The 26,060-nt window shown below is 43.7% G+C and overlaps 1 protein-coding gene across 2 annotated transcripts; it reads left to right on the forward strand.

Moving 5' to 3' along the window:
* Window positions 1–8,215: 8,215 nt before the first annotated feature.
* LOC310853188 (uncharacterized protein) lies at window positions 8,216–22,614 on the forward strand. 2 transcript variants are annotated; one of them, XM_083757428.1, is made up of 7 exons: window positions 8,216–8,343; window positions 10,095–10,297; window positions 10,707–10,799; window positions 11,803–11,898; window positions 18,860–18,970; window positions 19,600–19,723; window positions 20,505–22,614. In XM_083757428.1, exons 1-7 carry the CDS (start codon window positions 8,304–8,306, stop codon window positions 22,007–22,009), a joined length of 2,172 nt encoding a protein of 723 aa, XP_083613554.1. In that variant the 5' UTR covers window positions 8,216–8,303; the 3' UTR covers window positions 22,010–22,614. The 2 variants fall into 2 exon arrangements, with proteins under 2 accessions (XP_083613554.1, XP_083613555.1); XM_083757429.1 differs by having other exon boundaries at window positions 8,258–8,353.
* Window positions 22,615–26,060: the final 3,446 nt, after the last annotated feature.

Below are 26,060 nucleotides of genomic sequence, written 5' to 3' on the forward strand. Positions count from 1 at the left end.
TGAACTTATCATTTAGGCATTTAGCAGCTTTAACTTATCCAGAGTGACTAACAAGTTACAATAAGCAAGGTAAACATGCATCAAATGCAGAGAGACAAATGTTGCCTCAGTAAACCAGGATTACAAATAATTTACACATTGAAACTATAGGATAGTATATACATAATTAACCTAGTATCTAAATAGCATTCCATCTCAATTTAATTGGAATCTTTGCATAAGTATGTATGGTCATCCAGACTAGGCCAAGACCAACAAGACAGGTCATCTTTTCTTTTCTCCCACGATTTTGTAACACATTTTACCACCAGTGCCAATTTCTTAAAATGTAATCCTGGGAGCTACTCACCCTCTGCCAACCTGGAGAGAGCCCCAAACTGAACTCATCCTTCAATGCATGAGGAGTGAGCAGTGTTTTTAAACAAAAGAAATAAGGCCCAAGCTGAGCTCATCCTTCAATGCATGAGGAGTGAGCAGTGTTTTTATTACTTAAAAAAAAAAGAAAAGGCCCAAGCTGAGCTCATCCTTCAATGCATGAGGAGTGAGCAGTGTTTTTATTACTTAAAAAAAAAAGAAAAGGCCCAAGCTGAGCTCATCCTTCAATGCATGAGGAGTGAGCAGTGTTTTTATTACTTAAAAAAAAAGAAAAGGTCCAAGCTGAGCTCATCCTTCAATGCATGAGGAGTGAGCAGTGTTTTTAAACAAAAGAAATAAGGCCCAAGCTGAGCTCATCCTTCAATGCATGAGGAGTGAGCAGTGTTTTTATTACTTAAAAAAAAAAAAAGGTCCAAGCTGAGCTCATCCTTCAATGCATGAGGAGTGAGCAGTGTTTTTAAACAAAAGAAATAAGGCCCAAGCTGAGCTCATCCTTCAATGCATGAGGAGTGAGCAGTGTTTTTATTACTTAAAAAAAAAGAAAAGGTCCAAGCTGAGCTCATCCTTCAATGCATGAGGAGTGAGCAGTGTTTTTATTACTTAAAAAAAAAGAAAAGGCCCAAGCTGAGCTCATCCTTCAATGCATGAGGAGTGAGCAGTGTTTTTAAACAAAAGAAATAAGGCCCAAGCTGAGCTCATCCTTGTGTTTTTAAACAAAAAAATAATAAATAATAAGGCCCAAGCTGAGCTCATCCTTGTGTTTTTAAACAAAAAAATAATAAATAATAAGGCCCAAGCTGAGCTCATCCTTGTGTTTTTAAACAAAAAAATAATAAATAATAAGGCCCAAGCTGAGCTCATCCTTGTGTTTTTAAACAAAAAAATAATAAATAATAAGGCCCAAGCTGAGCTCATCCTTGTGTTTTTAAACAAAAAAATAATAAATAATAAGGCCCAAGCTGAGCTCATCCTTGTGTTTTTAAACAAAAAATAAATAAATAATAAGGCCCAAGCTGAGCTCATCCTTGTGTTTTTAAACAAAAAATAAATAAATAATAAGGCCCAAGCTGAGCTCATCCTCATCCTGTTTTTAAACAAAAAATAAATAAAATAAAAATTATGGCTGGCCAACGAGTGCAGTGATTTATGCACAGGGTATGCAGGCTGGGCACAAATACTCCTCATCCTCATGGTTCTCATTTATGCCTACACATAATTGGTGGTACCATAAGGCACAAGAGGTGCATTGAATCTGAAAGAACATGAATACATTGTTATTCATGTATTTAGTTAAAGTTCACTCACAGTTAGGTTTTTGTATTGAGTTGTGCTTGAAATGTACTGTAATTCTGCAAACTGTTAACGAATACCTCAATCAATCAAATTAAAGAAAGCATGTGCTCTCCATGTAAAGAACTTTAAACGTTTCCTACCCAGTCATCCACAGCAGATGACCTTCCTGCCTTTCCTGTTGTTACCTCCCCACAAAAGCGGCAGAGTTTTGCCAGGTCATCTATGAAAATATATTATTCAGTTAAGTGAAGTCAAATGTTTTGCTTTTGGTGAGGCTAATAAAAATCAAATATGTATATGAAGCCTACCAGAGTCCTCCATTAACTTAATGCCAATGTTGGCCCTTGTGACATTTATGTCGGACTCGTACTTGGTCCCCATGAGCAGCTGCTCTGCAATCTTAAAATACAGGTTAGTGTTAGTTGTGTTCTTTTAGAATGTATGAAATTAATTGTTACTATAGGATATAAATTATAGTCTATATAATTACTTTACTTACTTTGCATACAAGCACCCCACAGGAAGTTGCATCCCTTTGAGGAGGATGAGAGACAGTCTCACACTGCCACCGTGAAATGGTGCCGCCGCTCATCCTTCGTATATAAGCTCTGAAGAATAAACAAAACTGTGTGTTACGTGCACGTCAGAAACCATTGAACATATTTACAATGAAGCACAATAAATGTTGGATTTTCTTGCCTTGTTGCATTCTCACATGTCTTCACCTTCTGGGGTGTAGCCATCATTGGGTCAACAAAAGTAACCCTATTCTCCCTGGGATACATGACCTTCAGTAGATAGGATACATTAATACTTCAAAATATTAGTTGTAAATATAGCTGCATAATTTGCATTAATTAAAGTTCACTTACTACAAGTGTGTAGTGGCCGTCTTTGCACACTGCCCCCATTATGATTTCCCATGCCAGGGGATCAATCTGCAATTGATCATTTAATTTGTGAACATGGTGTGATTGTAACACTGTAACACTTTTAAAAGCAAACGTTATCCTTACTTTTTTAACGCCCCTGGATTTTAATTCCCATATAAGGGTCATCTCCGATACAGGTATGACCTTGATTGCCCTTTTGGCCTTTTGGGCCACCAATGCCAGGTATGCATTTATAATCTACACACACACACACACACACACACACACACACACACACTAAGTTACAATTAAAAAACACTTGCATATCAACACTTGCTCACAAAACAAGACACTTACTTCGCAGTGGACCATTGTTCCTGGAGCAAGGCTCTGAATGTCCATGGTCAATACTTTGAATTGGTCCACCTTGGACCATATAATTTGGCCTTTTTGACCTCTCCATACAGCGTGGAGAACTGCAAAATCAGAACATTTCAGTCATTCAAAATTGTACATGGCATTATTATTCTGGATGTCACATTATTGAAGGTATTTACCATCTTTATGATCCTCTCCTGATCTGGCAGGTGGTGAGTTTGAGATGCCTGCAGATGGTGGGTTGTGGAGGGCAGGTGGAGGCCCAGAGGGGCTGAATGAAGGCTGTGCGGGGCCCAGGTCAGGAAGAGGGCTGGAACAGGGACTGGGTGACTGCAGTTGGGGAGGGTGAGGAACAGGAGGGTGAGATAAAGGACAAAGCGGTGGTGGAGGGGGGTGAGCCAGAGGAAAGGTTCCAGCTGGCTTTAGAAGCTTTGCTGGAATCCTCTCCTCTGGCTCTACGTAGCGCGAAAGCTGGTCCAAATTAGCAATAAGCTTCTCATGTTTGTTCCCAACCAAGTACACCGTTTTGTCCTTTATGTCGGTGATGGTGTATGGCCCCAGCATTGCTGGGGCCATTTTACCTCCCTTCCTCTGCTCCTCCCTGATGTTTTTTTTCAGGACCAAATCCCCAACTGCAAAGTCGTCATCCCAGCCCTGCTCCAGCTTCCTCTTCCTGACCTTGTCCTGTTGTTTTTTGACATTGCCCCGCACAGCCTCATATATAGCGGGTTGCTTTTTCAGCCCCTCAAAGACCTCCTCCTGCAGCACCAACTCCTCCATTCTTTCTGGTGTCACCTAAAGTACAGAAAAATAAAAAAAATAGCAAATGTATAACGGGGTTTCAACGTGACTTGGTGCTAACAAAAGGAGCCACTTACATCATAGTCCACCAGAACCTCCGAGGGGTACCTCGCCTCTCTCCCAAACATCATGTAATACGGCGAGTGCAACGTGGTGAAATGTTTTTTGGTGCGCACAGCAAACATTGTGGCCTGCAGATGTTTATCCCATGTTTTTGGGGTTTTAGCACAGTGTGCTCTGAGAGACCTGAAAATGTTCACAATACATATAGCAGACATTAAGATGCATTCAATGTAGTCTACAGCAGTCTACAACATGAGTTGTGTAGGTGTGTCTGGACAGAGATGCAATTAACTTACCTCTGGATGGTGCTATTCATTTTCTCCACCTGGCCATTTGTCTGGGGATGGTATGGCGCAGAGAAGCTGCGCTGGATGTGAAGCTGTTCACAGAGCCTCTTATTCACCTTAAATTACATTTTGCATTCATAATAAATTAGATTTCTAATGGAATTTGACACAAATAGCAAAGTGCTACATTGCATCAAAGTCTCAAAGAAGTATCATAATTCTGCTCAATGGAATGATTGAGTCCCAGCCCCGACTATACACAGCTACTACAAATTATAAAAAAGAAAAAAAAGAAAAGAAAAAAAAAAGTATAATTTGTAATGTACTGTATATATTGTATGTACTGTACCTGGTTCCTGAATTCTGAGCCTTGGTCAGTCAAAAGACGTATAGGTGCCCCCCACTTGTAGACATAATCTAAAATACACGCCGTGACCGTTTCGGCATCCTTTGTTTTTAGGGCGTATGCCTCGGACCACTTTGTGAAGTAATCGACTATTACACAGATGTATTTGTTACCATCCTCTGTCTCTGTCAGGGACATCAGATCCATTCCCACCAATTCAAATGGCTCCTTGACCTGAAAATAAGTTTGTTTAAAAAGAGCAATTATACAGAGATCTGTATAATTGCTGGTGGTAGCCCATCTTAGCACATTAAGATGCATGGGATATTCAGTTGCACAAGACTCACAGAGATGGGGTTGTACTGCACTTTGCCTTTTAGGTTGCTCCTCTTTAGTTGGCAACTTGGACACTCTGCAACCTTAAGTCAAATGATATGCACATTAACTCTCTCTCTCTCTCTCTCTCTCTCTCTCTCTCTCTCTCTCTCTCTCTCTCTCTCTCTCTCTCTCTCTCTCTCTCTCTCTCTCTCTCTCTCTCTCTCTCTCTCTCTCTCTCTCTCTCTCTCTCTCTCTCTCTCTCTCTCTCTCTCTCTCTCTCTCTCTCTCTCTCTCTCTCTCTCTCTCTCTCTCTCTCTCTCTCTCTCTCTCTCTCTCTCTCTCTCTCTCTCTCTCTCTCTCTCTCTCTCTCTCTCTCTCTCTCTCTCTCTCTCTCTCTCTCTCTCTCTCTCTCTCTCTCTCTCTCTCTCTCTCTCTCTCTCTCTCTCTCTCTCTCTCTCTCTCTCTCTCTCTCTCTTACCCATTTTCTGATGTCCTTTTCCATACCAGGCCAGAAATATCTCAGTATGATAGCATTGTGTGTTTTCTCTGACCCACAGTGACCTCCAATGTCACTATTATGGAATTCATCAAAATACGCTGATGCCTCCGCAGCCGATAACACAACCTACATAGTTAGATAGCATAGAGATGAGATAGACAGATCTTTTGTTACCCATGGGTAATTAAAGTCTTTGAGCACCAAAAGTAACAAATATATTTACCTTAGCCAAATGTGGCTCTTGGTTCTTCCTGCGTTTGCACCAGTATTTCAGCACACCATCTAGTACAAATAAAATTCAACCTTAAATGTGATGGCAAAAATATACAATTTCTGATCTTATAAAACAACTTATGGAGATTGACAGTGTAACAGCATACATACCATCAAGCACGTAATTCTCATCTCTCTTCTTTACATTCCACCTGTCCTGCTTTGTTAATGTTTTTCCTTCTTCAGGCTCTGGATACTTTTGGTGTAACTTGAAATCCATGATCTTTTTGTATAGTTTTGGGTCCATATTTTCTCAGTATATTCAATCTTAATGTAATGCAATGTAATGCTACGTAATGCTACGTAATGCTCCTACTCCCACAGAGGTGTGTGTTTTGCACAACCTTATATTGTGTTTGTTAATTGAGCAAGCCAATTAGCATCACACCTAAGTCACCCCCCCTCTACATTTTTTCACACCATGTTAAAGGGATAGTTCACTTTCAAACATGTTTGGGTTGATTTTAAAATCTAAGCTGGCTTTTGTGAGCACCCCAGACAGTTTTAAAAGTTTGTTGATTCAGTCTGATATTTGATATTAATTTTATCAAACATTGCCAACTTCCTATACAAACCCATTGAACTTAAAACTGATGAAATATGCCTATGTATTTAAGCCTGGATGCTACTACTCACATTAGTCAGGGGACATGAATAAAATCTGGGAATACATTTCTTACCAAGAAACTGTCAAACTAGGGGGTTTTCATCATGATTCTGAATCCATTCCAAACATTAGTTTTGCACAAAAACACTCCTTGGGCTTAAAAAGAACATAGTCGTCATCACAAATGTGATGAGGTCAGCACATTCGGGCACATTTGGGTAAGTGTCTATGGCTGTTTTTAGCCCAAGGAGTGTTTTTCGTGCAAAACTAATGCTTGGAATGGATTCAGAATGATGAAAACCCCCTAGTTTGACAGTTTCTTGGTAAGAAATGTATTCCCAGATTATACTGATAATATTCCCTGACTATGTATGATATGGATGGTTACTAGTTGCTGTCATGGTTACTAGATCTAATGAGTTAACTGAGCAAAGGCTGTGCTTCATGGCCAGACCAGTTTGCTCAGCATTAGCAATATAAGCGCGTATTTGCCTAGTATTCTATTATTATTATTATTATTATTATTATTATTATTATATATTTTTCCCCCTTCTTTTGAGAGAGAGAAGACAACATGACAGACTATTTGATGCCCTCTTATGTTGGATATTTTAGGGGGCCTGAAGGGATTGGCAAGCCGAATAGTTATTAAAATAACACAAACAAAATAAATGCCCCCCCCAGAGTTGGTGCACCCAGTGGCCACCTAGTTCACATATAGAAAGTACTGTAAAAACTCAAACTGCAAAACAGAACAAGATGTGTGTGTGTGTGAGAGAGACCAGGGGTCAATGGGTCATTGGGTCGTGCTCAGACATGGAGACATACAGACATACAAACTCAGTCAGTTATGGGAGCAGTTGGCACCGCTCTGAAATGAAGAAAAAAATATCTTAACTAAAAATGTTTCCATATGGTGCCCAGATGTCCCTAATGCCCACCTATGCTGTATCTAAAACAAACAGTTTGTCTACCTATAATGCTTCATATATTTAAAATGTCTAATAAATAACGATCAGTCCCTAAGTAGCCTGTATAACATAATGACTCTAAGGTGAATGTAGGTGATGATGGTGAGAAATGTTTAACAAATCAGTATTAAACAGCTATGTTGCAAACCATTGTGGTGACTGAGGTCTGAACTTAACCTAGTGATCATGGTTGTGCGTTAATGGCTGGTTCCATCCATACTAGATAATGTGATTGTGGTTGCTTAACGTCATGGATAGAATGGCACACTGGACTATGCTCCAGACGGGTGAACTTATGCTGAGAACAAGACAAGTTCGAATCCCGTCAGAAAGGTTTTTTATTTTTATTTTTTATTCCTTCATTCATCAATGCGTTTATTTTCACGCACTACATGCTGGGCTACATGGTTAATGTACGTGACACGTACTCATACTTCAATGGCGAATAGAATAGAATGTATAAAAGCTAATGGATAATTTAAGAAACAGAAAGAGTCAGACAACCCCTTCTTCCCGTGACTGTCAACAACAACAAAACCTGGCGAAGGTCCACAGACTCCACACAACGCCTGCCCGACGCTTAAGACAAGAATCACATCGGTAGGCTATAGGCTATGTTGTTTGGAATTGTGATTAAAATAAAGGGGAAACACAGGCATTGACGCGGACAGCTACGCATTATTTCACTGTGAAAAACATCTGTCGTTGTGGGTCCGTCTCTACGGCGACGGTTGACGCGGACAACAAGGGACTGAAGTTGACATGGTCTGACGACAAACTAGAACACCGGCTCATCCTTCTCTCCTTCCGGGTTCTTTTGGATGGAAGGAGTGGTCGGGTACTCGGGTCGACCGCACGCGCACGCACACGCGTACACTCCTTCGTGTTTCCGGAATGTCAAAATAAAATGTGATTTTTTTTTTATTGATTGAAATATTTATGAACAGTTTGCAGAATTACAGTACATTTCAAGCACAAACTCAATACAAAGAGTGGAGCGCGAAACGGCCGTACGGATGGACCATCAATTCGGCTTCATTACTTTTATTTTGAAAACGATCCGAGGGTGACGCTGATGGCCCAAAAAACACTTCCGCAAAACACAGACGTCAATCCGTTTATCTGTAAACTATTTGGTGTTTAATGTTTTGACTAGTAATATTTATATCTGGACGGAAAAAAAAAACAAAAAAAACACCATCCTAATATTCGTCAAGATTATGGACGCTTGTGTCACGTCCAAGCAGTTGGGAAGTGCAGGTATGTTTAGGTAAAAGTGTGTTGCTATAAATTGCTTGTCTTTTTGTAACTGCTGCTGCTGTTAGCTCAGTTGCTATAAGGTCAAAGCTAACAGTGTCCACATGAGCTGCAAGTTAAACAAACGCAATAAAGTTACAAAAGTAACGTTTAACGTTAGGTTTTAATTAATGTACACCTCCTGTGTACGTCTCTAAATGTTTTGATGAATTGAACAAGCTGGTTGGCCCTATTGTAAACAAGTGTAATGCTTATATGGTTTCGTCCACTCTAGTTGAGTTGTGCTTGAAATGTACTGTCATTCTGCAAACTGTTAATAAATATTCCAATCATTCAATCCTCGTTGTTGAGTGAATAAAAATAACAATAACTGACACATACATATTCACATAGATGTCATGAGCTGAGATCATAGGCTTAGATGAATGATTGACTGATATTGGAGAGAGAAAAAAATAAATTGACAAAGTATGAGAAAATAACTTCCAATATCACTATCATCACTATATCTGGTTAATTATGGCTGGTTGATGTTCAGCAAATCATGCATTGATTTAATTATTTAGTAACCGTATGCAGAATGGATACATTTCAGTTGACAATACAAAAACTGTTACTGAGTGAGGACGACACTGGTAAAGCATTCAAAAATATAAATATATTTTCGTGTACGGAAATGGCAGGCTTGGCAGCTTTCTTACTCGAATTTCGGGAGGTGTAAAGTTCCAGATTGTGGAATAGTTGTCTGGCTACGCGAGACTCCACTTGTTTACAACAGGGTCCACCATTTTCAATTAATCAGAACAACGAGACGCACAAATATACACTTCTATTAAAAAAAGAAAATAAATAATTAAATAAGAAGTGACTGAAAGAGAGCAAAGTGTGACTGTTGGCCTTATAGGAAAGGCTTCAGTAAAGAGTTCCAGTTCCAACAGTTACTAATGAGTAAGATACAAGTGGATGGGGTGTGGTCACGGTGCCACATCCTCTTATTAATCGTAACCATCATGATGGTGATTAGAGTGGAAGCAAAATGATATGAGGGAGACAGTAGGACAAATCCTATGGAATGGATGTACAACAGAAAAGACTCCTATCCTATCCATCCATCCATCTTCAACCGCTTATCCGTAGTCGGGTCGTGGGGGCAAAAGCTCCACCAGAGAGCTCCAGACTTCCCTCTCCAGAGCAACATTAGTGACTTCCTCCTGGGGGGATCCCGAGACGTTCCAAGGCCAGTGAGTCAATGTGTTTCCTCCATCTGCGCCTTGGTCTGCCCCGGGGTCACCTCCCAGTTAAGTGGGACGTGCATCGAGGACCTCCCTAGGGAGACGCTCGAGAGGCATCCTAACCAGATGCGCGAACCACCTAAGCATGGCTCCTTTCTAGAAAGGACTCCTAGTCAGAGTTATTTTCCTCCTAATTAACCCATTTTGGGCGGGAACCCCTTTTGGTGTTAGCATTACGTTATGCTTTAGCTATTGAAAAATAGCAGACCTACAAGCTCGTAGCGCGCCACTCGGTGGCGCGCTACGAGCTTGTAGGTCTGCTATTTTTTTTAATCGAAGAACGACTGACATAGAAACATAGCTTTTTCAGAAAACTGTCAGGATGTAGAAGACATTTTTAGAATCTGATCTCAGGTCAGAATGGGTAAATGGTTCCAACACGTCATGCATTGGCCGCTCAAAGGTCTATTTGTCACCTCAGGCCACATCATGACGTTGTACACCCATGTGACCAATATGCAGATTTATTCCTCCCGCTGTCGTCTCTACGCCTGCTCATACCGCCGCTGCGACTGGTGTCCGCCGCCATGTGGCAAGTGGCCCAGCGAAGAGACGTCGTCGACTACGCCAAGCTGGACGACTTTGTGACGCTGGTGACGGCCGTGGTCCCAGACCTGCTGGAGCCGAAGCAACGAGGGAAGCTGCTGCTTCGACTGAGAGCCAGAGTACGTGCGTTGAATGGGTAGTCGGTAAAGTCTTGTTGTTCCAATAGTGGTACACACATATATACTGTATAAATTGTTGTTGTCTTTCACGGTATCGGTGTTGATTTTGTGGTGAAGAGCAAACCACCACCACCGCTCCAGCCCTTCTCTCTGTTTTTACTCACCACCGCTCAACGTTATTTCGCGTTGGTCGTGGTGGTCAGCTCACCACCGAAAATCCAGACTATGAATAGGCCTTAACACTAAAACATTCCAGGTGACTAATATAAAATGTGACTGAAACTAAATGAAAGCTATTCAAAAGACTGAGCAAAACTAAAATCCAAAAATGTCCTCTTCAAAAACAACACTGCACTGTATGTATCTCAGAGTGATTTGCTAATGGGACGACCGTTTTGACTCATTGCAGCCTATATTAGAGTTGTGTGGTGTGGAACAGACGGCCAATATCGTATCTGTACAACCCCACCTGGAGAGGATCCGTCCCCCGGGACACAAAGGGGTAAGTGAGACCAGATTCTACAAATGCCTTCTAATTCCTGACAGTTTTCTAAAAAAAAAGCTATGTTTCTATGTCAGTCGTTCTTCGATTAAAAAAAAATAGCAGACCTAAGCTCTATGAGCTTGTAGATCTGCTATTTTTCAATAGCTAAAGCATAACATAATAATAATGTTTCTATGTCAGTCGTTCTCAAACATTTTCATGTCTAGGAGCCCCAAGATTATATGTAATTGGCCGCCGACCCCCATCTGAAAATATGTTGTTCCAGGGACCTCCCAGAAGCAAAGATTTGAGTTAAAAACGTCCGCTCTGAAAGAATATCCATCATTTTACACTCTCAAGAGTTACATTATTGTTAATTAAACATCTGCATTACCGGTACTTAATTTTCAAGAAGTCTACACAATTAGAGAATGTAGAAGAAGAATTGTTATTTTGATCAACGTTTGCCTGTTATCTCTCCTGTGGTACCAACATCAATACAGCATGGAATTGTGGACAAGATCGTATCCAATGACAGCAAAATATTGGGTCTGAGAGGTCTAAAATCTAAATGTGGTCCGCGGATCAAATGCCAAGTAAATAATGGGCCTTGATGTGAAAAGGGTTGAAAACCACTGGTTTGAGCGAAATACAAGGTTCACTCGCTCACATGTACTGGCTCGTTCGCCCAGGCACAGGGGCTGCGGTGGCCGAACGGTTTGCGGAGTGGTCTTGATACCGGAAGGTCGCTAGTTCGTATCCCCGGACCGGCACGTTAAAATTACCACCGCTGAAGTGCCCTTGAGCAAGGCATTGAACCCCTACCATGAACGAGCAGGGCCTGGCTGTAAACAAGTTATTGAGCTTAGTCCAGTTACCCTGGGTAAACATAGTAACTTTGCTTTGCTTTTTTTTGTTTCCTTTGAAAACAAAACGCCTGCGGTTTCCGAGGCCTACTTTCTCCCTCTCTCTCTCTCTCTCTCTCTCTGACCTGCCGGTGGTAAATGATCATCTCTTCCAGAGTGGGGAGGCTGAGGTGGATGCTGAGGAGGCCATCTTCCTGGAGCTTGTCCAGACGCTGCTAAATGACCCAGCAGAAAGAGAGCATTTTTACCAGGCAAGACATCTTCTCAGCTCTGTGTGTCACGCACCAAAAATAGCCTGTTTACTGTTTACAAGCTCAAGGCATTAATAACGCATCAGTGCAGTGTCGTAGTTTTTCTGACTCCCAGAATGTAACTGGACATTAGGGGTTCAATCTTGCGCCTCCCTTATCCCTAAACGTATTTACAATGTTTTACTATTTTACATTAAAATAGTTCAACTAGCCGAACTACATCGAGACATTGTGAGCTTGTAGATCGGCTATTTGAACTATTTTAAAAGGGGGTTTTTTAAATAGTGAAAAATGGCAAATTAGTTTAAGGGGTGGTGTTAAGATATAGCCCTAGATCCCCACATTGACTATTAGTTCTGTGTCTGCCTACCTTTTGTGTCTTGTCTCTAGCCCATACTAGCCCACTTGACCCAAAGTGCCTGTTTGGCTTGGTAGTGTTAAAGGCCCGCTGACACACCCCTCGGGAGATAAGAACGGCTATCAAACAATGCTATCATGATTCTGACGTCAGGCTGTGACAAGCTTTCTCCATCGACTTCTATGCGGGCTCGCCGGGCTTGGTGGCCGTAGTAGCATAGCAACTTATGCTACTATTTTGGTGTCACATTTAGAGTCATATTTCCTATAAATGTAATTGAAAAAAAATATTTTTTCGCTCTAAAATATTCGTTACAATGACATTGAGTTGACGTGTAAGTTTGAGGGTAAACTGTTGCATATTCGCAATTTCGCGTGACTAGTTCCAGAGAGCTGGGATGCAGCTCTCTGTAACCCCGCTAACATGGCCTCAAATTCAGCCTTGTGCAGAGCCCTGTTCACAGGTTCACTGCCTGTCTATAGCAGCATTGCACCGGGCTAAAATGCATATCAGTCTTCAAATATCTTATGTACCACAGCATTGTTCAAGTGAACTGTGTGTTTATGCTTGTTCATTGTAATAATCAATATCGCTATGATGATTTATCGCCGCGTCACTCGAGTGACGAGTCCCGTCCCGTGGCCGGGCCATCCAGCCCTCTGTCCCCGCCGTGGCGCCGTCATATAGTGCCTCTAGCCGGGGCACTGCTGCCGGCTCAAGTAACCTGACCGCTCTCTCTCTCTCTCTCTCTCTCTCTCTCTCTCTCTCTCTCACTCACTCACTCACTCACTCACTCACTCACTCACTCACTCACTCACTCACTCACTCACTCACTCACTCACTCACTCACTCACTCACACACACACACACACACACACACACACACACCATAGGCGGAGCTTGAACTAGACGCCAGGGGGTGCGACAGCTTGGCGAGCGGCCAGCGATTTTTTTAAACCTTTATTTTATTATTTTAGCGTTTTTACAATGCCCTAACCCCTAAAGAAATAGTTATTTAGGTAGTACAGCAGCACACTACTACCTGCTGTACTAATGAAACTCCGTAGTGCTGTGTGTGTGCGCACACACACACACACACACACAGCACGGGGTTTCATTTTTTTTGCTGCACGCCTGAAATGTGACCCGACATTACGGAGGCACCGTCATAACTCTGAGCAACAATTGGGATGTTTTTTAAACCACCCATCTCCAGTCCTGTGTTTATAGCGTCCACTATATCAGCTGCTGTAAGGCATCAATTATAGGCTACTATAATGCTGCCCATACAGTAGTTCACCCTGCAGCAACAGAACACATTACAGATACCAAGTTACAGCAATGACACTACTGCATGGGGTCTAGTCTATCTACTTTGTTATAGCTTTGTTAAAGCTCCACAACAACACAGTGAAACAGGATTTAAAAGGAATGTTTCACTGTTCACTGACATGCATGGCCTTCATGAATCACTCATCATGTACTTAATTATCTGTTTTGAATCTCAGGTATGTTTCCATTGCATAGTTGTCTCATCAACCTAGAGTACACACCTTAATGAACTGACACCAACTATTTAAGCTACGTTGACAAACAAAACTAGTTTAGCCTGTAGAACTTCCTGTCTCCTCATGTCCCCAAGTAACACTGTCCTCTGAAAGGCCATCTGCAATAATTCACCATTCACCTTTGCAGCTAAGGGTCCCTTTCTCGGACTACAACTGTACTTACTGTATAAGACCCATTTATTGAAATCCCAAACATGGAATATACTTGGACCATGCATTATTTATGCCACATATAATGCCTGTCTCAGGACGGCCACCTGCCAGTATACAGTGGATAACTTCCCAGTCTTGCTGGGAAGTTAGTTGGGTAACTATATATCCAACTACTTTAACCCTGACATCCCGATTTTGGGCATGTCATTATAGGCTAAGAAGAAAGGACAGTTGCTGATCTACAAGGTCACAACATGCCGTAAGCTTTTCCCCAAAAATAAGTGACTTATTTTAAAATGTGTAGCGCAGTGGAATAGAGTAGACAATATATGACACGTCAAGAGTCTATTAGTACTGTAGGCTATACATTTGTGTTCTGGTAATATCATTGATCACTTGTTTTGCATGTCCGTGGCAAAAATAAAACATTAATGCAAATGTCGATCACATGCACAAGCTGGCATAGTGATGCCCCCGGGTGCAGATAGCTGCTGTACTATCATGTTTATTGGTGGTGAAGACAATACTAATAATGTTAGTCTGGATATATCAAATCCTGTGTTGAGGATCACCAAGAATAGCATGCACTTTATGAACAAAATAACACCCAAACCAGACAATTAATTAAATGGTTTCATAATTACAGTCTGCTTGAGGTGTAATGCAGCTTTAAACAAAATAGCACAGTGCCACTGGTACATATAACTCATCTTCTCCTCCTACAGTGCCTGTCAACCACATTAATCCCTGACAATCCCCACATCAATCATCCTTTCATACCAATCGTTGCATAAAAGCGTCATGGTTTTGTTATACACACCCACGTACACACCCATGGTACTGTGCCAAGAGAACTCACAAATCAAGATAAACGCACGCACACGCAGTCAAGTTGTCTACCGATGTTAACCATCTCAAACCCTCACCCTAACCTCCCACGGGACAGCACACCTAAACCTAACCTAACCCTTAACGCACCCCTCACCAACCTTAATCCGGTCGTCTTAAGGCACCCCACACCAACCTTATGTCTAACCAAAGGATGCCTCCCACTTCCAATGTGATTGAACTATAGGCTCTGGGGCTGACAAATATTAGCCCCAATGTTGAGTAAATCAACAAAGGTGTTTCAGCACCAGGAGAGTGTGACCCAACTTAATGTGTTTTAAGAGTCTGTTTAATTATTTAATAATTTCGTTTCATGAAGGTTTACAATTAATACTGTGAATTAATTGCACTAGCAAAGTGTAACATGCAGTGAGGACGGAATGTTTGTTCTAGCCCAGGTTCTCTGGGGTCCCAATATAAGGAGCGCAGCTTCCGGTTCCCCTCAGTTACATTGTGGAAAGAAAAGCAACACTCATTGCTCCGTCTTTATCCCTGTTTATTCAGGTTCAGTTTTATTAATGAGGTACTCAGCAGCCCTGAGACCCGTAACAGAGGCTTGTCATGTCAGCTGTCAATCAATCAACTCAATGAAGGCCAATGGAAGACGATTTATTGGGCTGTAAAACAATATGCCCATTTTGACCTATTTTGTTTTTCTCGCAAATATTTAACCTATATGGACAACCCGGTCAATTTTTTTGTGGCGGCCATATTGGATTTCATGGAAACTTGCAATACAAAAAATATCCCTCAGTTTAAAATGTTGCCCTATTCACCCCCCATTATAACTAATAGGGGCTAATATTGGGGCGGCCATATTGGATTTCCAGCAAAGAAATTGACCGGGTTGTCCATATAGGTTGTGATCCTATGGGGTCATAGATATTATTTCTGGTGGACAACCTTTGAGGTCATGGCAAATGCAGTTTTCCTAAAAAAAGGGTTGTTTGCCCCCTGGGTACCATGCACCATTTTCAATTGACCAACAACAACAAACTGGTTCTAAATGTTCTCCTTTGACAAACAACATTGATTCTAAAGGTTCTAATATGAGAAATAAGCAAATAAGCAAATAAACATGAAATAAACATGGGGCGAGATATCCGTGCTTTGGGGCGAGATATCCACGCTGTGGGGCGAGATAACCACACTTTGGGGGCGAGCTATTCATGGCTTTGGGGCAAGCCGCCTTCACTTTTCGAAATCCCAGGGCGACCGTGCTTCACTTTTCGTGGGGGTGAGTTGGAAAAGGGGCGAGCGTACTGTTCTGGTTTTCAGTGCGCAACACTGAAACAGGCTTATACTCCATTTTACACCAGTTCCGACATTTATATTCAGAGCTGTAGCATTAATTACCTTGAGTTAATATAATATTTGATATACATAAAATGATCACCCATACAAGTTGATCATTATAGCCTAAATAACGCTATGTCAATGATTAATGAGATGAAAGTTTCATTATACTTCTGGTGGTGACGAAGACATCCAGTCATGCCTTCTTCTGAGTGTGGCTATTGGAGAGCTCCTATAGTTGCGCACGGATACTTGTTATTTTTTCCAGTGGTTCCTAAATGCTAGTTTCTTCGAATATATCTAATCTTCACAAGTTGTCGCGCTGTGATGCGTTTTATTATTATTAGAGAGAGAGAGAGAGAGAGAGAGGGGGATACGGAGGGAGAGACTGGCGGTGCGTAAGGCAGTCCTATGCGCGCTGAAGGCTGATGCAAGACGCAGTGTGTGAGACGTGTGTGTGTGTGTGTGTGTGTGTGTGTGTGTGTGTGTGTGTGTGTGTGTGTGTGTGTGTGTGTGTGTGTGTGTGTGTGTGTGTGTGTGTGTGTGTGTGTGTGTGTGTGTGTGTGTGTGTGTGTGTGTGTTGTCGCTGCTCCCTGGTGATCGCTGATCGGATAGGATGTATACAATTCAATTCAATTCAAAGGGCTTTATTGGCATGAGAAAACATACGTTTACATTGCCAAAGCAGAAAGAACAGTACAACAATACAGCAATACAATCAAAACAAAAACAAAAATTATGTACTTTGTCAGATTCTTCAATAGATCAACTTCTATGTTCAAGATCACTCGATGCAGGTATAGTGCAGGCATATACACAATGATTAGTCTTTACGGTGGTTGTGTTCCATTTGATATCCTTCTCCTATCACAGCAACTCACAAATCTTGCTGCTGTGTTTGCACATTGTTGTACTTCGCCCAGCAGATATGGGAGTTTTTTGTCATTGGTCATGTTTTCAAAATCTCCGTGTGTGGTTGTAATCTGTGGGAAGTATGTGTCTCTGATGTCTTGGTACAATGGACAGATGGTTAGGAAGTGTAGCTCGGTTTCCACTTCATTTAGTGTGCAGTGGGTGCATAGTCTGTCTTCTCTCGGGATACAGGTCTGCCTATGACGGCCTTTCTCGATCGCGAGACTGTGCTCACTGAGTCTGTACCTAGTTAAGATTTTTCTTTGTTTTGGGTCGGTCACAGTGCTCAGGTATTCTGCCACTGTGTATTCTCTGTTTAGGGCCAGATAGCATTCTAGTTTACTCTGCTTTTGTGTTGCCACTTTCCAGTGTGTCAGATAGTTTTCCTTTTGCTGTTTTATAATTTGGTTTAGTCCAATGGGTTTTCTATCTCGTGGCTCTGTTTGTGTTTGTGCCCGGAGTTCCAGGGCCAGCTGGCTGAGGGGGCATCTCTCTAGAGTTTCACTGTGTGTGAGTGCCTTGTTATGGAGTGCATCTAGGTCACTTTCTTTTAGGTGGTTGTAGAACTTAAGTGCTCTCTTTTTTATTTTGATTATGAGTGGGTATCGTCCTAATTCTGCCCTGCATGCATTATTTGGTGTTTTTCGCTGGGTACGGAGAATGGATTTGCAGAATTCTGTGTGTAGGGTCTCGGTTTGGTGTTTATCCCATTTTTCAAGGTCACTATACAGCAACTGGACTAATCATTATGACTGACTACTATTGGTATGTCTGTAAACCTCGTCCTTCCAGTCGCTTTGTAGCAAAGAGTAGCGAGTGTTTTGGGAAACGCAAAATGTCTTTTTCAAGGCAAAGATAAAGTAATTCAGAAGAAGCTGTGAGTCGGCTGTCAGAACTCAGCAGCACCAGTGCCCGCACGGTTCACAGTTCACACCACTGCAGCAACACTGACACGTTCAGCGGAGTGACTGCGGTCTCTGTGCCGTCTGTGAAGAGCCATGAGCCATGAGCCCCGGAGGGGCAGCAACACCGCCGGGTAATCTACACTGACTGACTCAAAAGACGTTCAAACGTCGTTCTGTGTATAGGCTAATTCATTGGTAAAAGAGAGAGAGAGAGACAGAGAGAGAGTGTGTGTGTGTGTGTGTGTGTGTGTGTGTGTGTGTGTGTGTGTGTGAGAGAGAGAGAGTCGAGAGAGAGAGAGAGAGAGAGGGAGAAGAGGGCTCAGGTTAGCCCGGCGCTGTGGCGCTAGACAGGCAGTGGTAACCTGTGAAGCTCCGCACCACGGAGCCCTGTTCAGCACTTAGCCGTGTTTGAGGCCATGTCAGCGGGGGGAGGACGGAGAAAATTACGATTATGCAACAGTACACAGTACACAGTAAAACTTACACGTCAACTCAATGTCATTGTAACGAGGATTTTCGAGCGAAAAAATATATTTTTTCCAATTTCATTTATAGCAAAAATGACCTAAATGTACCGTCAAAAACGCTAGCCTGAGCTAGCTAGCAGCCACTTGTTGCTAGCGCGGCGCGCCGTAGCCCTGTCTCAAACAATTTCAAACTGTTTTCAGTCATACCACGTGATGTGCTGTACCACCCATATTAATTTCGGGGCGTGTCAGCGGACCTTTAAGAAAGGTATTTGGTTATTTAGGGCATATTCTCCAGGGGGACGTCTTTAGGCAAATTGCTGATCATTTATAATGAACAATTATGTATGCTTATTCACAACTCAAACATGCTCACCAAATAATAAGTTATTCATGAAAGTTTTTCTTTTGCAGGAGGTTTTTCCAGTCGAGTATGGAAACGGCTATGACACAGACATGCAGCTTCTTGTGTGGGAATTTCTTTCCAAACTTGAGAAACTACTGCCAGTGCCAGACCTCGGTCAGGTAAGAATGTCTTTCAATGGTTTAAAATTGATTTACATAATTATTTACAGTATTATCACTAATAATATGTGAATAATATGTGCACGTCAAATCTAGCCTGACACACCTTCGTTTCACACCATTATTCGACAGAGAATATCTTTTTAATAGCCCTGGTTTGTGATTCAGAGGCACAAGCTGTGATTGGCCAGTAATAGTTGATGTGACTGACAGTACTTAACCTCAGTGAAACTATGCCTGCCAGGAAGCCAATCACACACGGGCTAATAATAATAATAATATCTCAAACTTATATAGCGCTTTTCTGAGTACCCAAAGACGCTTTACATGGGGGGGCTTTACAGAGGTATAACAAAACAAATAAAAACAACTTTATTAGAAAAAAGAAATAAACACTAAAAGCTATAAAAAGACAGTGAAAAGGGTTAGCTAGGGAGGGCATTCCACAGGGTTGGGGCAGCAAAGGCAAAAAGCTCTGTCACCCCATGTCCTGAGTTTGGTCTTGGGTGACGTCGAGGAGGTTTGCATCACCAGACCTGAGGTAGCGGGAGGGGACATGACGTTTGAGGAGGCTACATCGATTCAGAAAGAAAGCATTTTATTCATTTGGATTTATTTTCTCTTAACAGACAGTCTCGTGGCTCAGTGCTGCCCCCTCTGTACTGGAGGACTGCATGCAGGCGCTTTCCGATCCCAACGATCTGAGGTCCCTCCTGCAGCATCACAAATGCCTCGAGGATCTTGGCAGCCAAGGCAAGTGGGGGCGTTATGATTTACATCCAAAAAGGGACACATTTGAGTTACGTTATATAGAATATTTAACCCATTCTGGGCGGGTGTTTTAAGCATTGTGATATACTTTAGATATTGAAAAATAGCAGATCTACAAGCTGCCGCGCTACGAGCTTGTAGGTCTGCTATTTTTGAAAACGTGACAATTTGGCGCAAATCTTTGAATACATATATACACTTTCAGAGCGAACGTTTTAACTCAAATCTTTGATTCGGGGGGGTCCCTGGAATAACATATTTTCAGATGGGGGTCGGCGGCCAGATACAGATAATTCTGGGGCTCTTTGACATGAAATAGTTTGAGACAAAGAAGCATTTCTATGTAGTTTTTTCAGAAAACTCATGATTTAGAAGGCATTTATAGAATCGTCCTCAGGCCGAAATGTTAATATGGATCTACCAATCTTCCAACCAGCTCAGTGGCCTTGTGGTTAGAGTGTCCGGCCCGCCCTGAGACTGGGAGGTCGGGGTTCGATCCCCGGCCGGGTCATACCAAAGACTCTAAAAATGGGACCCAGTGCCTCCCTGCTTGACACTCAGCATCAAGGGTTGGATTGGGGTTAAGTCCCTGCGACATACTGTACTAGCGTCATGTCCAGGGGGTGTACTTGTACATCAAGCTGCCTCACGCTACAGAAACAGGAGATAGGCTCCTGCCCTATGGGCCTCATGGCTCGGCAAGGCTACTTACTTACTTACCAATCTTCCACTTCTTTCTTCTTTTCTCTTTATATACATGCAGGTAACACTGTAGAGGTGTCTTCTCAGGTCTTCGCCTGCTCCCAGTGCTCCTTTTTCCACATGCAAGAGTCCTACCTGCTCCAGCACATTGAGCGCAGTCACCCCGAGGAGTACAGCAAGCTGCAGACGGTCGCGGACGGCGCCGGCGCGACCAAAAAGAGGGCCCAGAGGCCCGTGTTCCCCAAGCCCTTCCCCATCCACAGCCGGCCCGACCCGCACACGTGTCAGGAGTGTGGCAAGACGTTCACGCGCGCGTCAGACGTGACCCGCCACCAGCGCATCCACACGGGGGAGCGGCCGTACACCTGCACGGAATGCGACAAGGGCTTCAAGAACTCCTGGGACCTGACCCGGCACCAGCGCATCCACACCGGAGAGCGGCCGTTCCTCTGCCCGCGCTGCGGCAAGGGCTTCACCCAGATGGGACTGCTGAAGCTGCACTTTGAACGCTCCACCGTGTGCAGCTCGTGCCACGATCCGCCCCTGGAGACGGAGACGGAGGAGGTGGTGGTGGTGACGGAGGGCGAGAAGGCCAGCAGGTCTCGGTACAAGTGTCAGAAATGTGGCGAGAGCTTCGACACCATCCTGGAGCGGCTGACGCACAGGCAGAGCCACGTGGCCAAGCGCGTGCGACAGTACAAGTGCTCGCAGTGCGAGAAGATCTACGGCCGCGCGTCGGACCTCCGGAGGCACCAGATGAAGCACACGGGAGAGAGGCCCTTTCCCTGCGAGTGCGGCAAGAGCTTCACCCACGTGTGGCTCCTGAACAAGCATCGACACATCCACACCAAGGACCGCCCGTACCCGTGCACGGAGTGCGGCAAGAGCTTCACGCAGCTGCAGATCCTCAACAGGCACCTGCTGATCCACAACGGCCAGAGGCCCTTCCAGTGCTCGTACTGCGACAAGAGCTTCACGCAGCTGGCGGGCCTGACGCGGCACGAGCGGATCCACACGGGCGAGCGGCCCTACCTGTGCGCCGTCTGCGAGAAGACCTTCCTCACGCACGGCGAGCTGGCGCGCCACCAGCGCAGCCACAGCGACCTGCGGCCGTACGCCTGCCCCCGCTGCCCCAAGAGCTTCAAGACCAAGCGGGCGCAGGGCGAGCACGTGAACACGCACACGGGCGAGCGCCCGTTCGCGTGCGCGCACTGCGGCAAGCGCTTCGCCAAGTCCACGTCGCTGGTGCGCCACAACCTGATGCACACGGGCGAGCGGCCCCACCGCTGCGCGCAGTGCGCCAAGACCTTCCTGACGTCGGGCGAGCTGCTGCTCCACCGGCGCATCCACACGGGCGAGCGGCCGTACCCGTGCGCCCACTGCGACCGCCGCTTCCGCTGCTCCTCGGACCTCAGCATGCACGTGCGCACGCACACCGGCGACAAGCCGCACGACTGTCCCTTCTGCAAGAAGTGCTTCTCCACGTCCACGCGCCTCAAGAGGCACGCGCGCACGCACGCGGGGAAGGCATCGTGGCGCGTGCCTCTTGAGGCGGACACTCAATGAGATGTGTGTCCGCGAACGACCCGGACCTTTTGTTTTGTTAACGCATTCAGGACTGAGACCAGATTCTACTAAATGTAATCTAATCTATCCTGACAGTTTCTATATTAGTGGTTCTCAAAGGGACCCCCAGAAATTAGATGTAATTAGCTGCCGAACCCCATCTGAAAATATGTTGTTCCAGGGACCCCCCAGAAGCTTTTGAGGGGAATTTTTTTTTTCTTTGTAGAATGGGGTCAATAAGTGGTGTCCTGGTCTTAAGACACAGAGTGGGCAATGGGGGGGTGCCGTGGGGCGTCCTCAAAGAGGTGCTTGCGCCAGAGTTTCCAGACCAACATACCCGTGCCCTTAACCCAGGGGACCTGGCCCTTAACCCAGGGGACCTGGCCCTTAACCCAGGGGATCAGAGTTTCCAGACCAACATACCCGTGCCCTTAACCCAGGGGACCTGGCCATTCTGGGCCGTAAGGTTCGACTCAGCTGGCTCCTGGGATGTGGGGGTGTTTGAGGTAGCAAGCGTTCAGTTTGCGTAGTACATTTGCTGTCCTCACGGGGAGGCCTTTTGGGCACAGGGGCTGGGGAGGCCTTTGGCCACAGGGGCTGGGGAGAAGAAGTCGCGTTTGAAGTCCGGACCGAACGACAGGACCACTCGTTTGGTCCCAGTGTATGTTTTGTTGGGCTTTTTGAGCCATGACTTTGGCCGCATGAAAGACGGATGTTCCGTCGAAACACGTCTATTTGGATCCCAGCATCCAGAATCATGAGTAGCATATTTAGGTTGCCATCCCCCTAGTATAACAATATGATTTAAAAATGTCCGTTGTGAAATAATATATATTTCAAGAATTGCACACATTTTTACGAGTTTTCAAAAATAGCAGATACAATATTCAGTATTTTTCAATAGCTAATGTTTAAAATAATGGTTAAAGTGGTTAAAAGGTGACATTGATGAGTTCCAGTCCTTAATGGGTTAAAGGATCACTTCACCACTTTTCAACCTATCTTCATATAATTGTGCCTCACTAATGTTCATGATAAAATAGCACAATTACTTTCTACTCAGTCTGTCTCACAGGATGGCTGTGGGCTAGTTCGGAAACCCGTCCACCAGTGACATCATCGATGGGGAATCCAAGCTAATAGAAACTGCAGGCTTTCTATTCCTGAAAAGTTGCAATGCGAAAATGGAAGCTATTGCTCTCATAATAAAAATCTAAATATATATATTTTATTTAACCCATTTTGGGCAGGAACCCCTTTTGGTGTTAGCAGATGTACAAGCTCATAGCGCGCCACCGAGTGGCGCGCTACGAGCTTGTAGGTCTGCTATTTTTGAAAAATCGAAGAACGACTGACATAGAAACATAGCTTTTTCAGAAAACTGTCAGGATGTAGAAGACATTTTTTTAATCTGATCTCAGCTCAGAATGGGTTAAGTCATGAATGACAATGCAGGAAAAGGTCTATCCGGCATGGAATCGAATGCGGGGAGACTCGCTGATCACGTATTATGCGCCTTAGACGCCATACTCCTATTTTTAGAGCCGAATGAAAGTCGGTTCGGCTCTGTAGAGCCTACAATGTGACGTAATTTGAGGTTCAGGGGGGGGTGGGCTCTTCGGTGCTACTGAGAATGTCTGACTAGCTGAAATCATTTCGGCACTACAGCGGTAAAATAGGAGTATGAATCGGCCCTTAAGAACCGCCTTAATGTCCTCTTGGGTCGGCTAAATCAGAGGTTCCCAAACTCTGGTACTTGAGCCCCCTCTGGTGGTCAACAGAGGAGTCACCCAAAAATGAAGAAAAAAGACAATAGTGGAATTTTATATTTTTATCAACCATTGTCTCTGCTAATGGTACCAACATCAATTCAGCATGGAATTGTGGACAAAGTCTTATCCAACGACAGCAAAAATATTCTTTAGTTTTGGGTCTGAGAGGCTAAATGGCATCAAGTGTTGTTCCATGGCTCGAATAAATAATGGGCATTGATATGAAAAAGGTTGAAAACCACTATTTCTATGCTATAATAAGATTGTTATACGTTCACAGAATTATTTGCATTGTTGTACATTCACTGAATGTTTACTATTACTAATGTGTATTTATTTGCTGTGGCCTATTAAAACTTGGATCGTTGGAACCTCTAACTCCTGTTTGCTGATTTGCGACCTAGCCCAGCCTACTACTTCAGAACGCCATGCCTCTCCTGTTGCCTAGCAACCAGCCACACCCCTACCACATCAGACAGCGCAGGCACACCTTAGCGCACAGCCGCGGACAGACGAAGCTGACGCCCGACCTCATTCCGGCTTTTTAGACAGCTGGTGGATGGAAAAGAAGCTCCACCTCCGCGGCTGACTGACGCGGAGGAGAGCGTTTCCGGGAATCTGTCCGTCGCGTCAGTCATCCGTGGAGGTGGAGCTTCTTTTCCATCCATGATCCACCAGCTCCGTCATCTTCGTCTGTGCACTAAAGTGTGCCCCGGCCATACTAGCATCTGTCTATGCCAGGGGTGGGCAACTGGTGGCCCGAGGGCCACATGCGGGCCCCACCTTCACTTAATGCGGTCCGCATGTTAATATCAGAATACTGATATAGTATTGATTTCAGCTGTTACAATTCCAAACCCGCTTTAATTACTTCATGACTAGTATTAAATGATTAGTACTTAATGACTAGTATCTTATTGTGGGAGCTTTATTGAGGAGCCCAGGACAGAATTCAGAAGATATAATTAATGCACAAGGAATCAAGGAAGATCATCTGAACACTCAGTAAAACTCAATAAAAAAGACGTGATTAAGGCTAATATTAAAACGTTTAAGTTTCCGCCTAAAATAATACACCCTAGTCCTACAGTCTATTCTAAAGTTGAAGTTCCTGTATTGACAAACTATGGCATAGTTTGTCAAATGTCAATATTCCTATGGCATAGGTGTGACTTCAGTTATATCAATGGACAGATTCAAAATAGATTAGCAAATCAAAAGGAAACCTATGTAAAGGTTGTTATGAGGCTAATAATAAATTCACTGACGACAGATAATTCTTTTAACTTTAAGGTGTTGTTGACATAATTTTGGAGGTAGGCCTATATCTAAATATGTTCCTGTTGTTTCAGACCCAGACGGGACATAATTTGTCTTGTCATCTGGGTCATCATTCATCATCGTGTAAATGCAAGCACTAATCTCTACTAACAGTTTGACGTCTTAAAACCACCACTCTGGGACAAACATTCAGCAAACCTAGCAGATCTACAAGCTCACAATGCATCGCAGCATGTTGTGAGCTTGCAGATCGGCTATAGAGGGTATGCACTTGACTTGGAGATATGCAGGAATGCCTAATAATGAGTGACAAAAAAAATACTTTCTGGCCTTGACAGCCCATACATCCAAACAGAAAAGTCCTATCTGATTGACAGCCCATACATCCAAACAGAAAAGTCCTATCTGATTGACAGCCCATACATCCAAACAGAAAAGTCCTATCTGATTGACAGCCCATACATCCAAACAGAAAAGTCCTATCTGATTGACAGCTCCATACATCCAAACAGAAAAGTCCTATCTGATTGACAGCCCATACATCCAAACAGAAAAGTCCTATCTGATTGACAGCCCATACATCCAAACAGAAAGGTCCTATCTGATTGACAGCCCATACATCCAAACAGAAAAGTCCTATCTGATTGACAGCCCATACATCCAAACAGAAAAGTCCTATCTGATTGACAGCCCATACATCCAAACAGAAAAGCCCTATCTGATTGACAGCCCATACATCCAAACAGAAAAGTCCTATCTGATTGACAGCCCATACATCCAAACAGAAAAGTCCTATCTGATTGACAGCCCATACATCCAAACAGAAAAGTCCTATCTGATTGACAGCCCATACATCCAAACAGAAAAGTCCTATCTGATTGACAGCCCATACATCCAAACAGAAAAGTCCTATCTGATTGACAGCTCCATACATCCAAACAGAAAAGTCCTATCTGATTGACAGCCCATACATCCAAACAGAAAAGTCCTATCTGATT

This window comes from Protomyctophum parallelum (assembly GCF_964188405.1).
Source record: "Protomyctophum parallelum genome assembly, chromosome: 22".
Taxonomy (NCBI): Eukaryota; Metazoa; Chordata; class Actinopteri; order Myctophiformes; family Myctophidae; genus Protomyctophum; species Protomyctophum parallelum.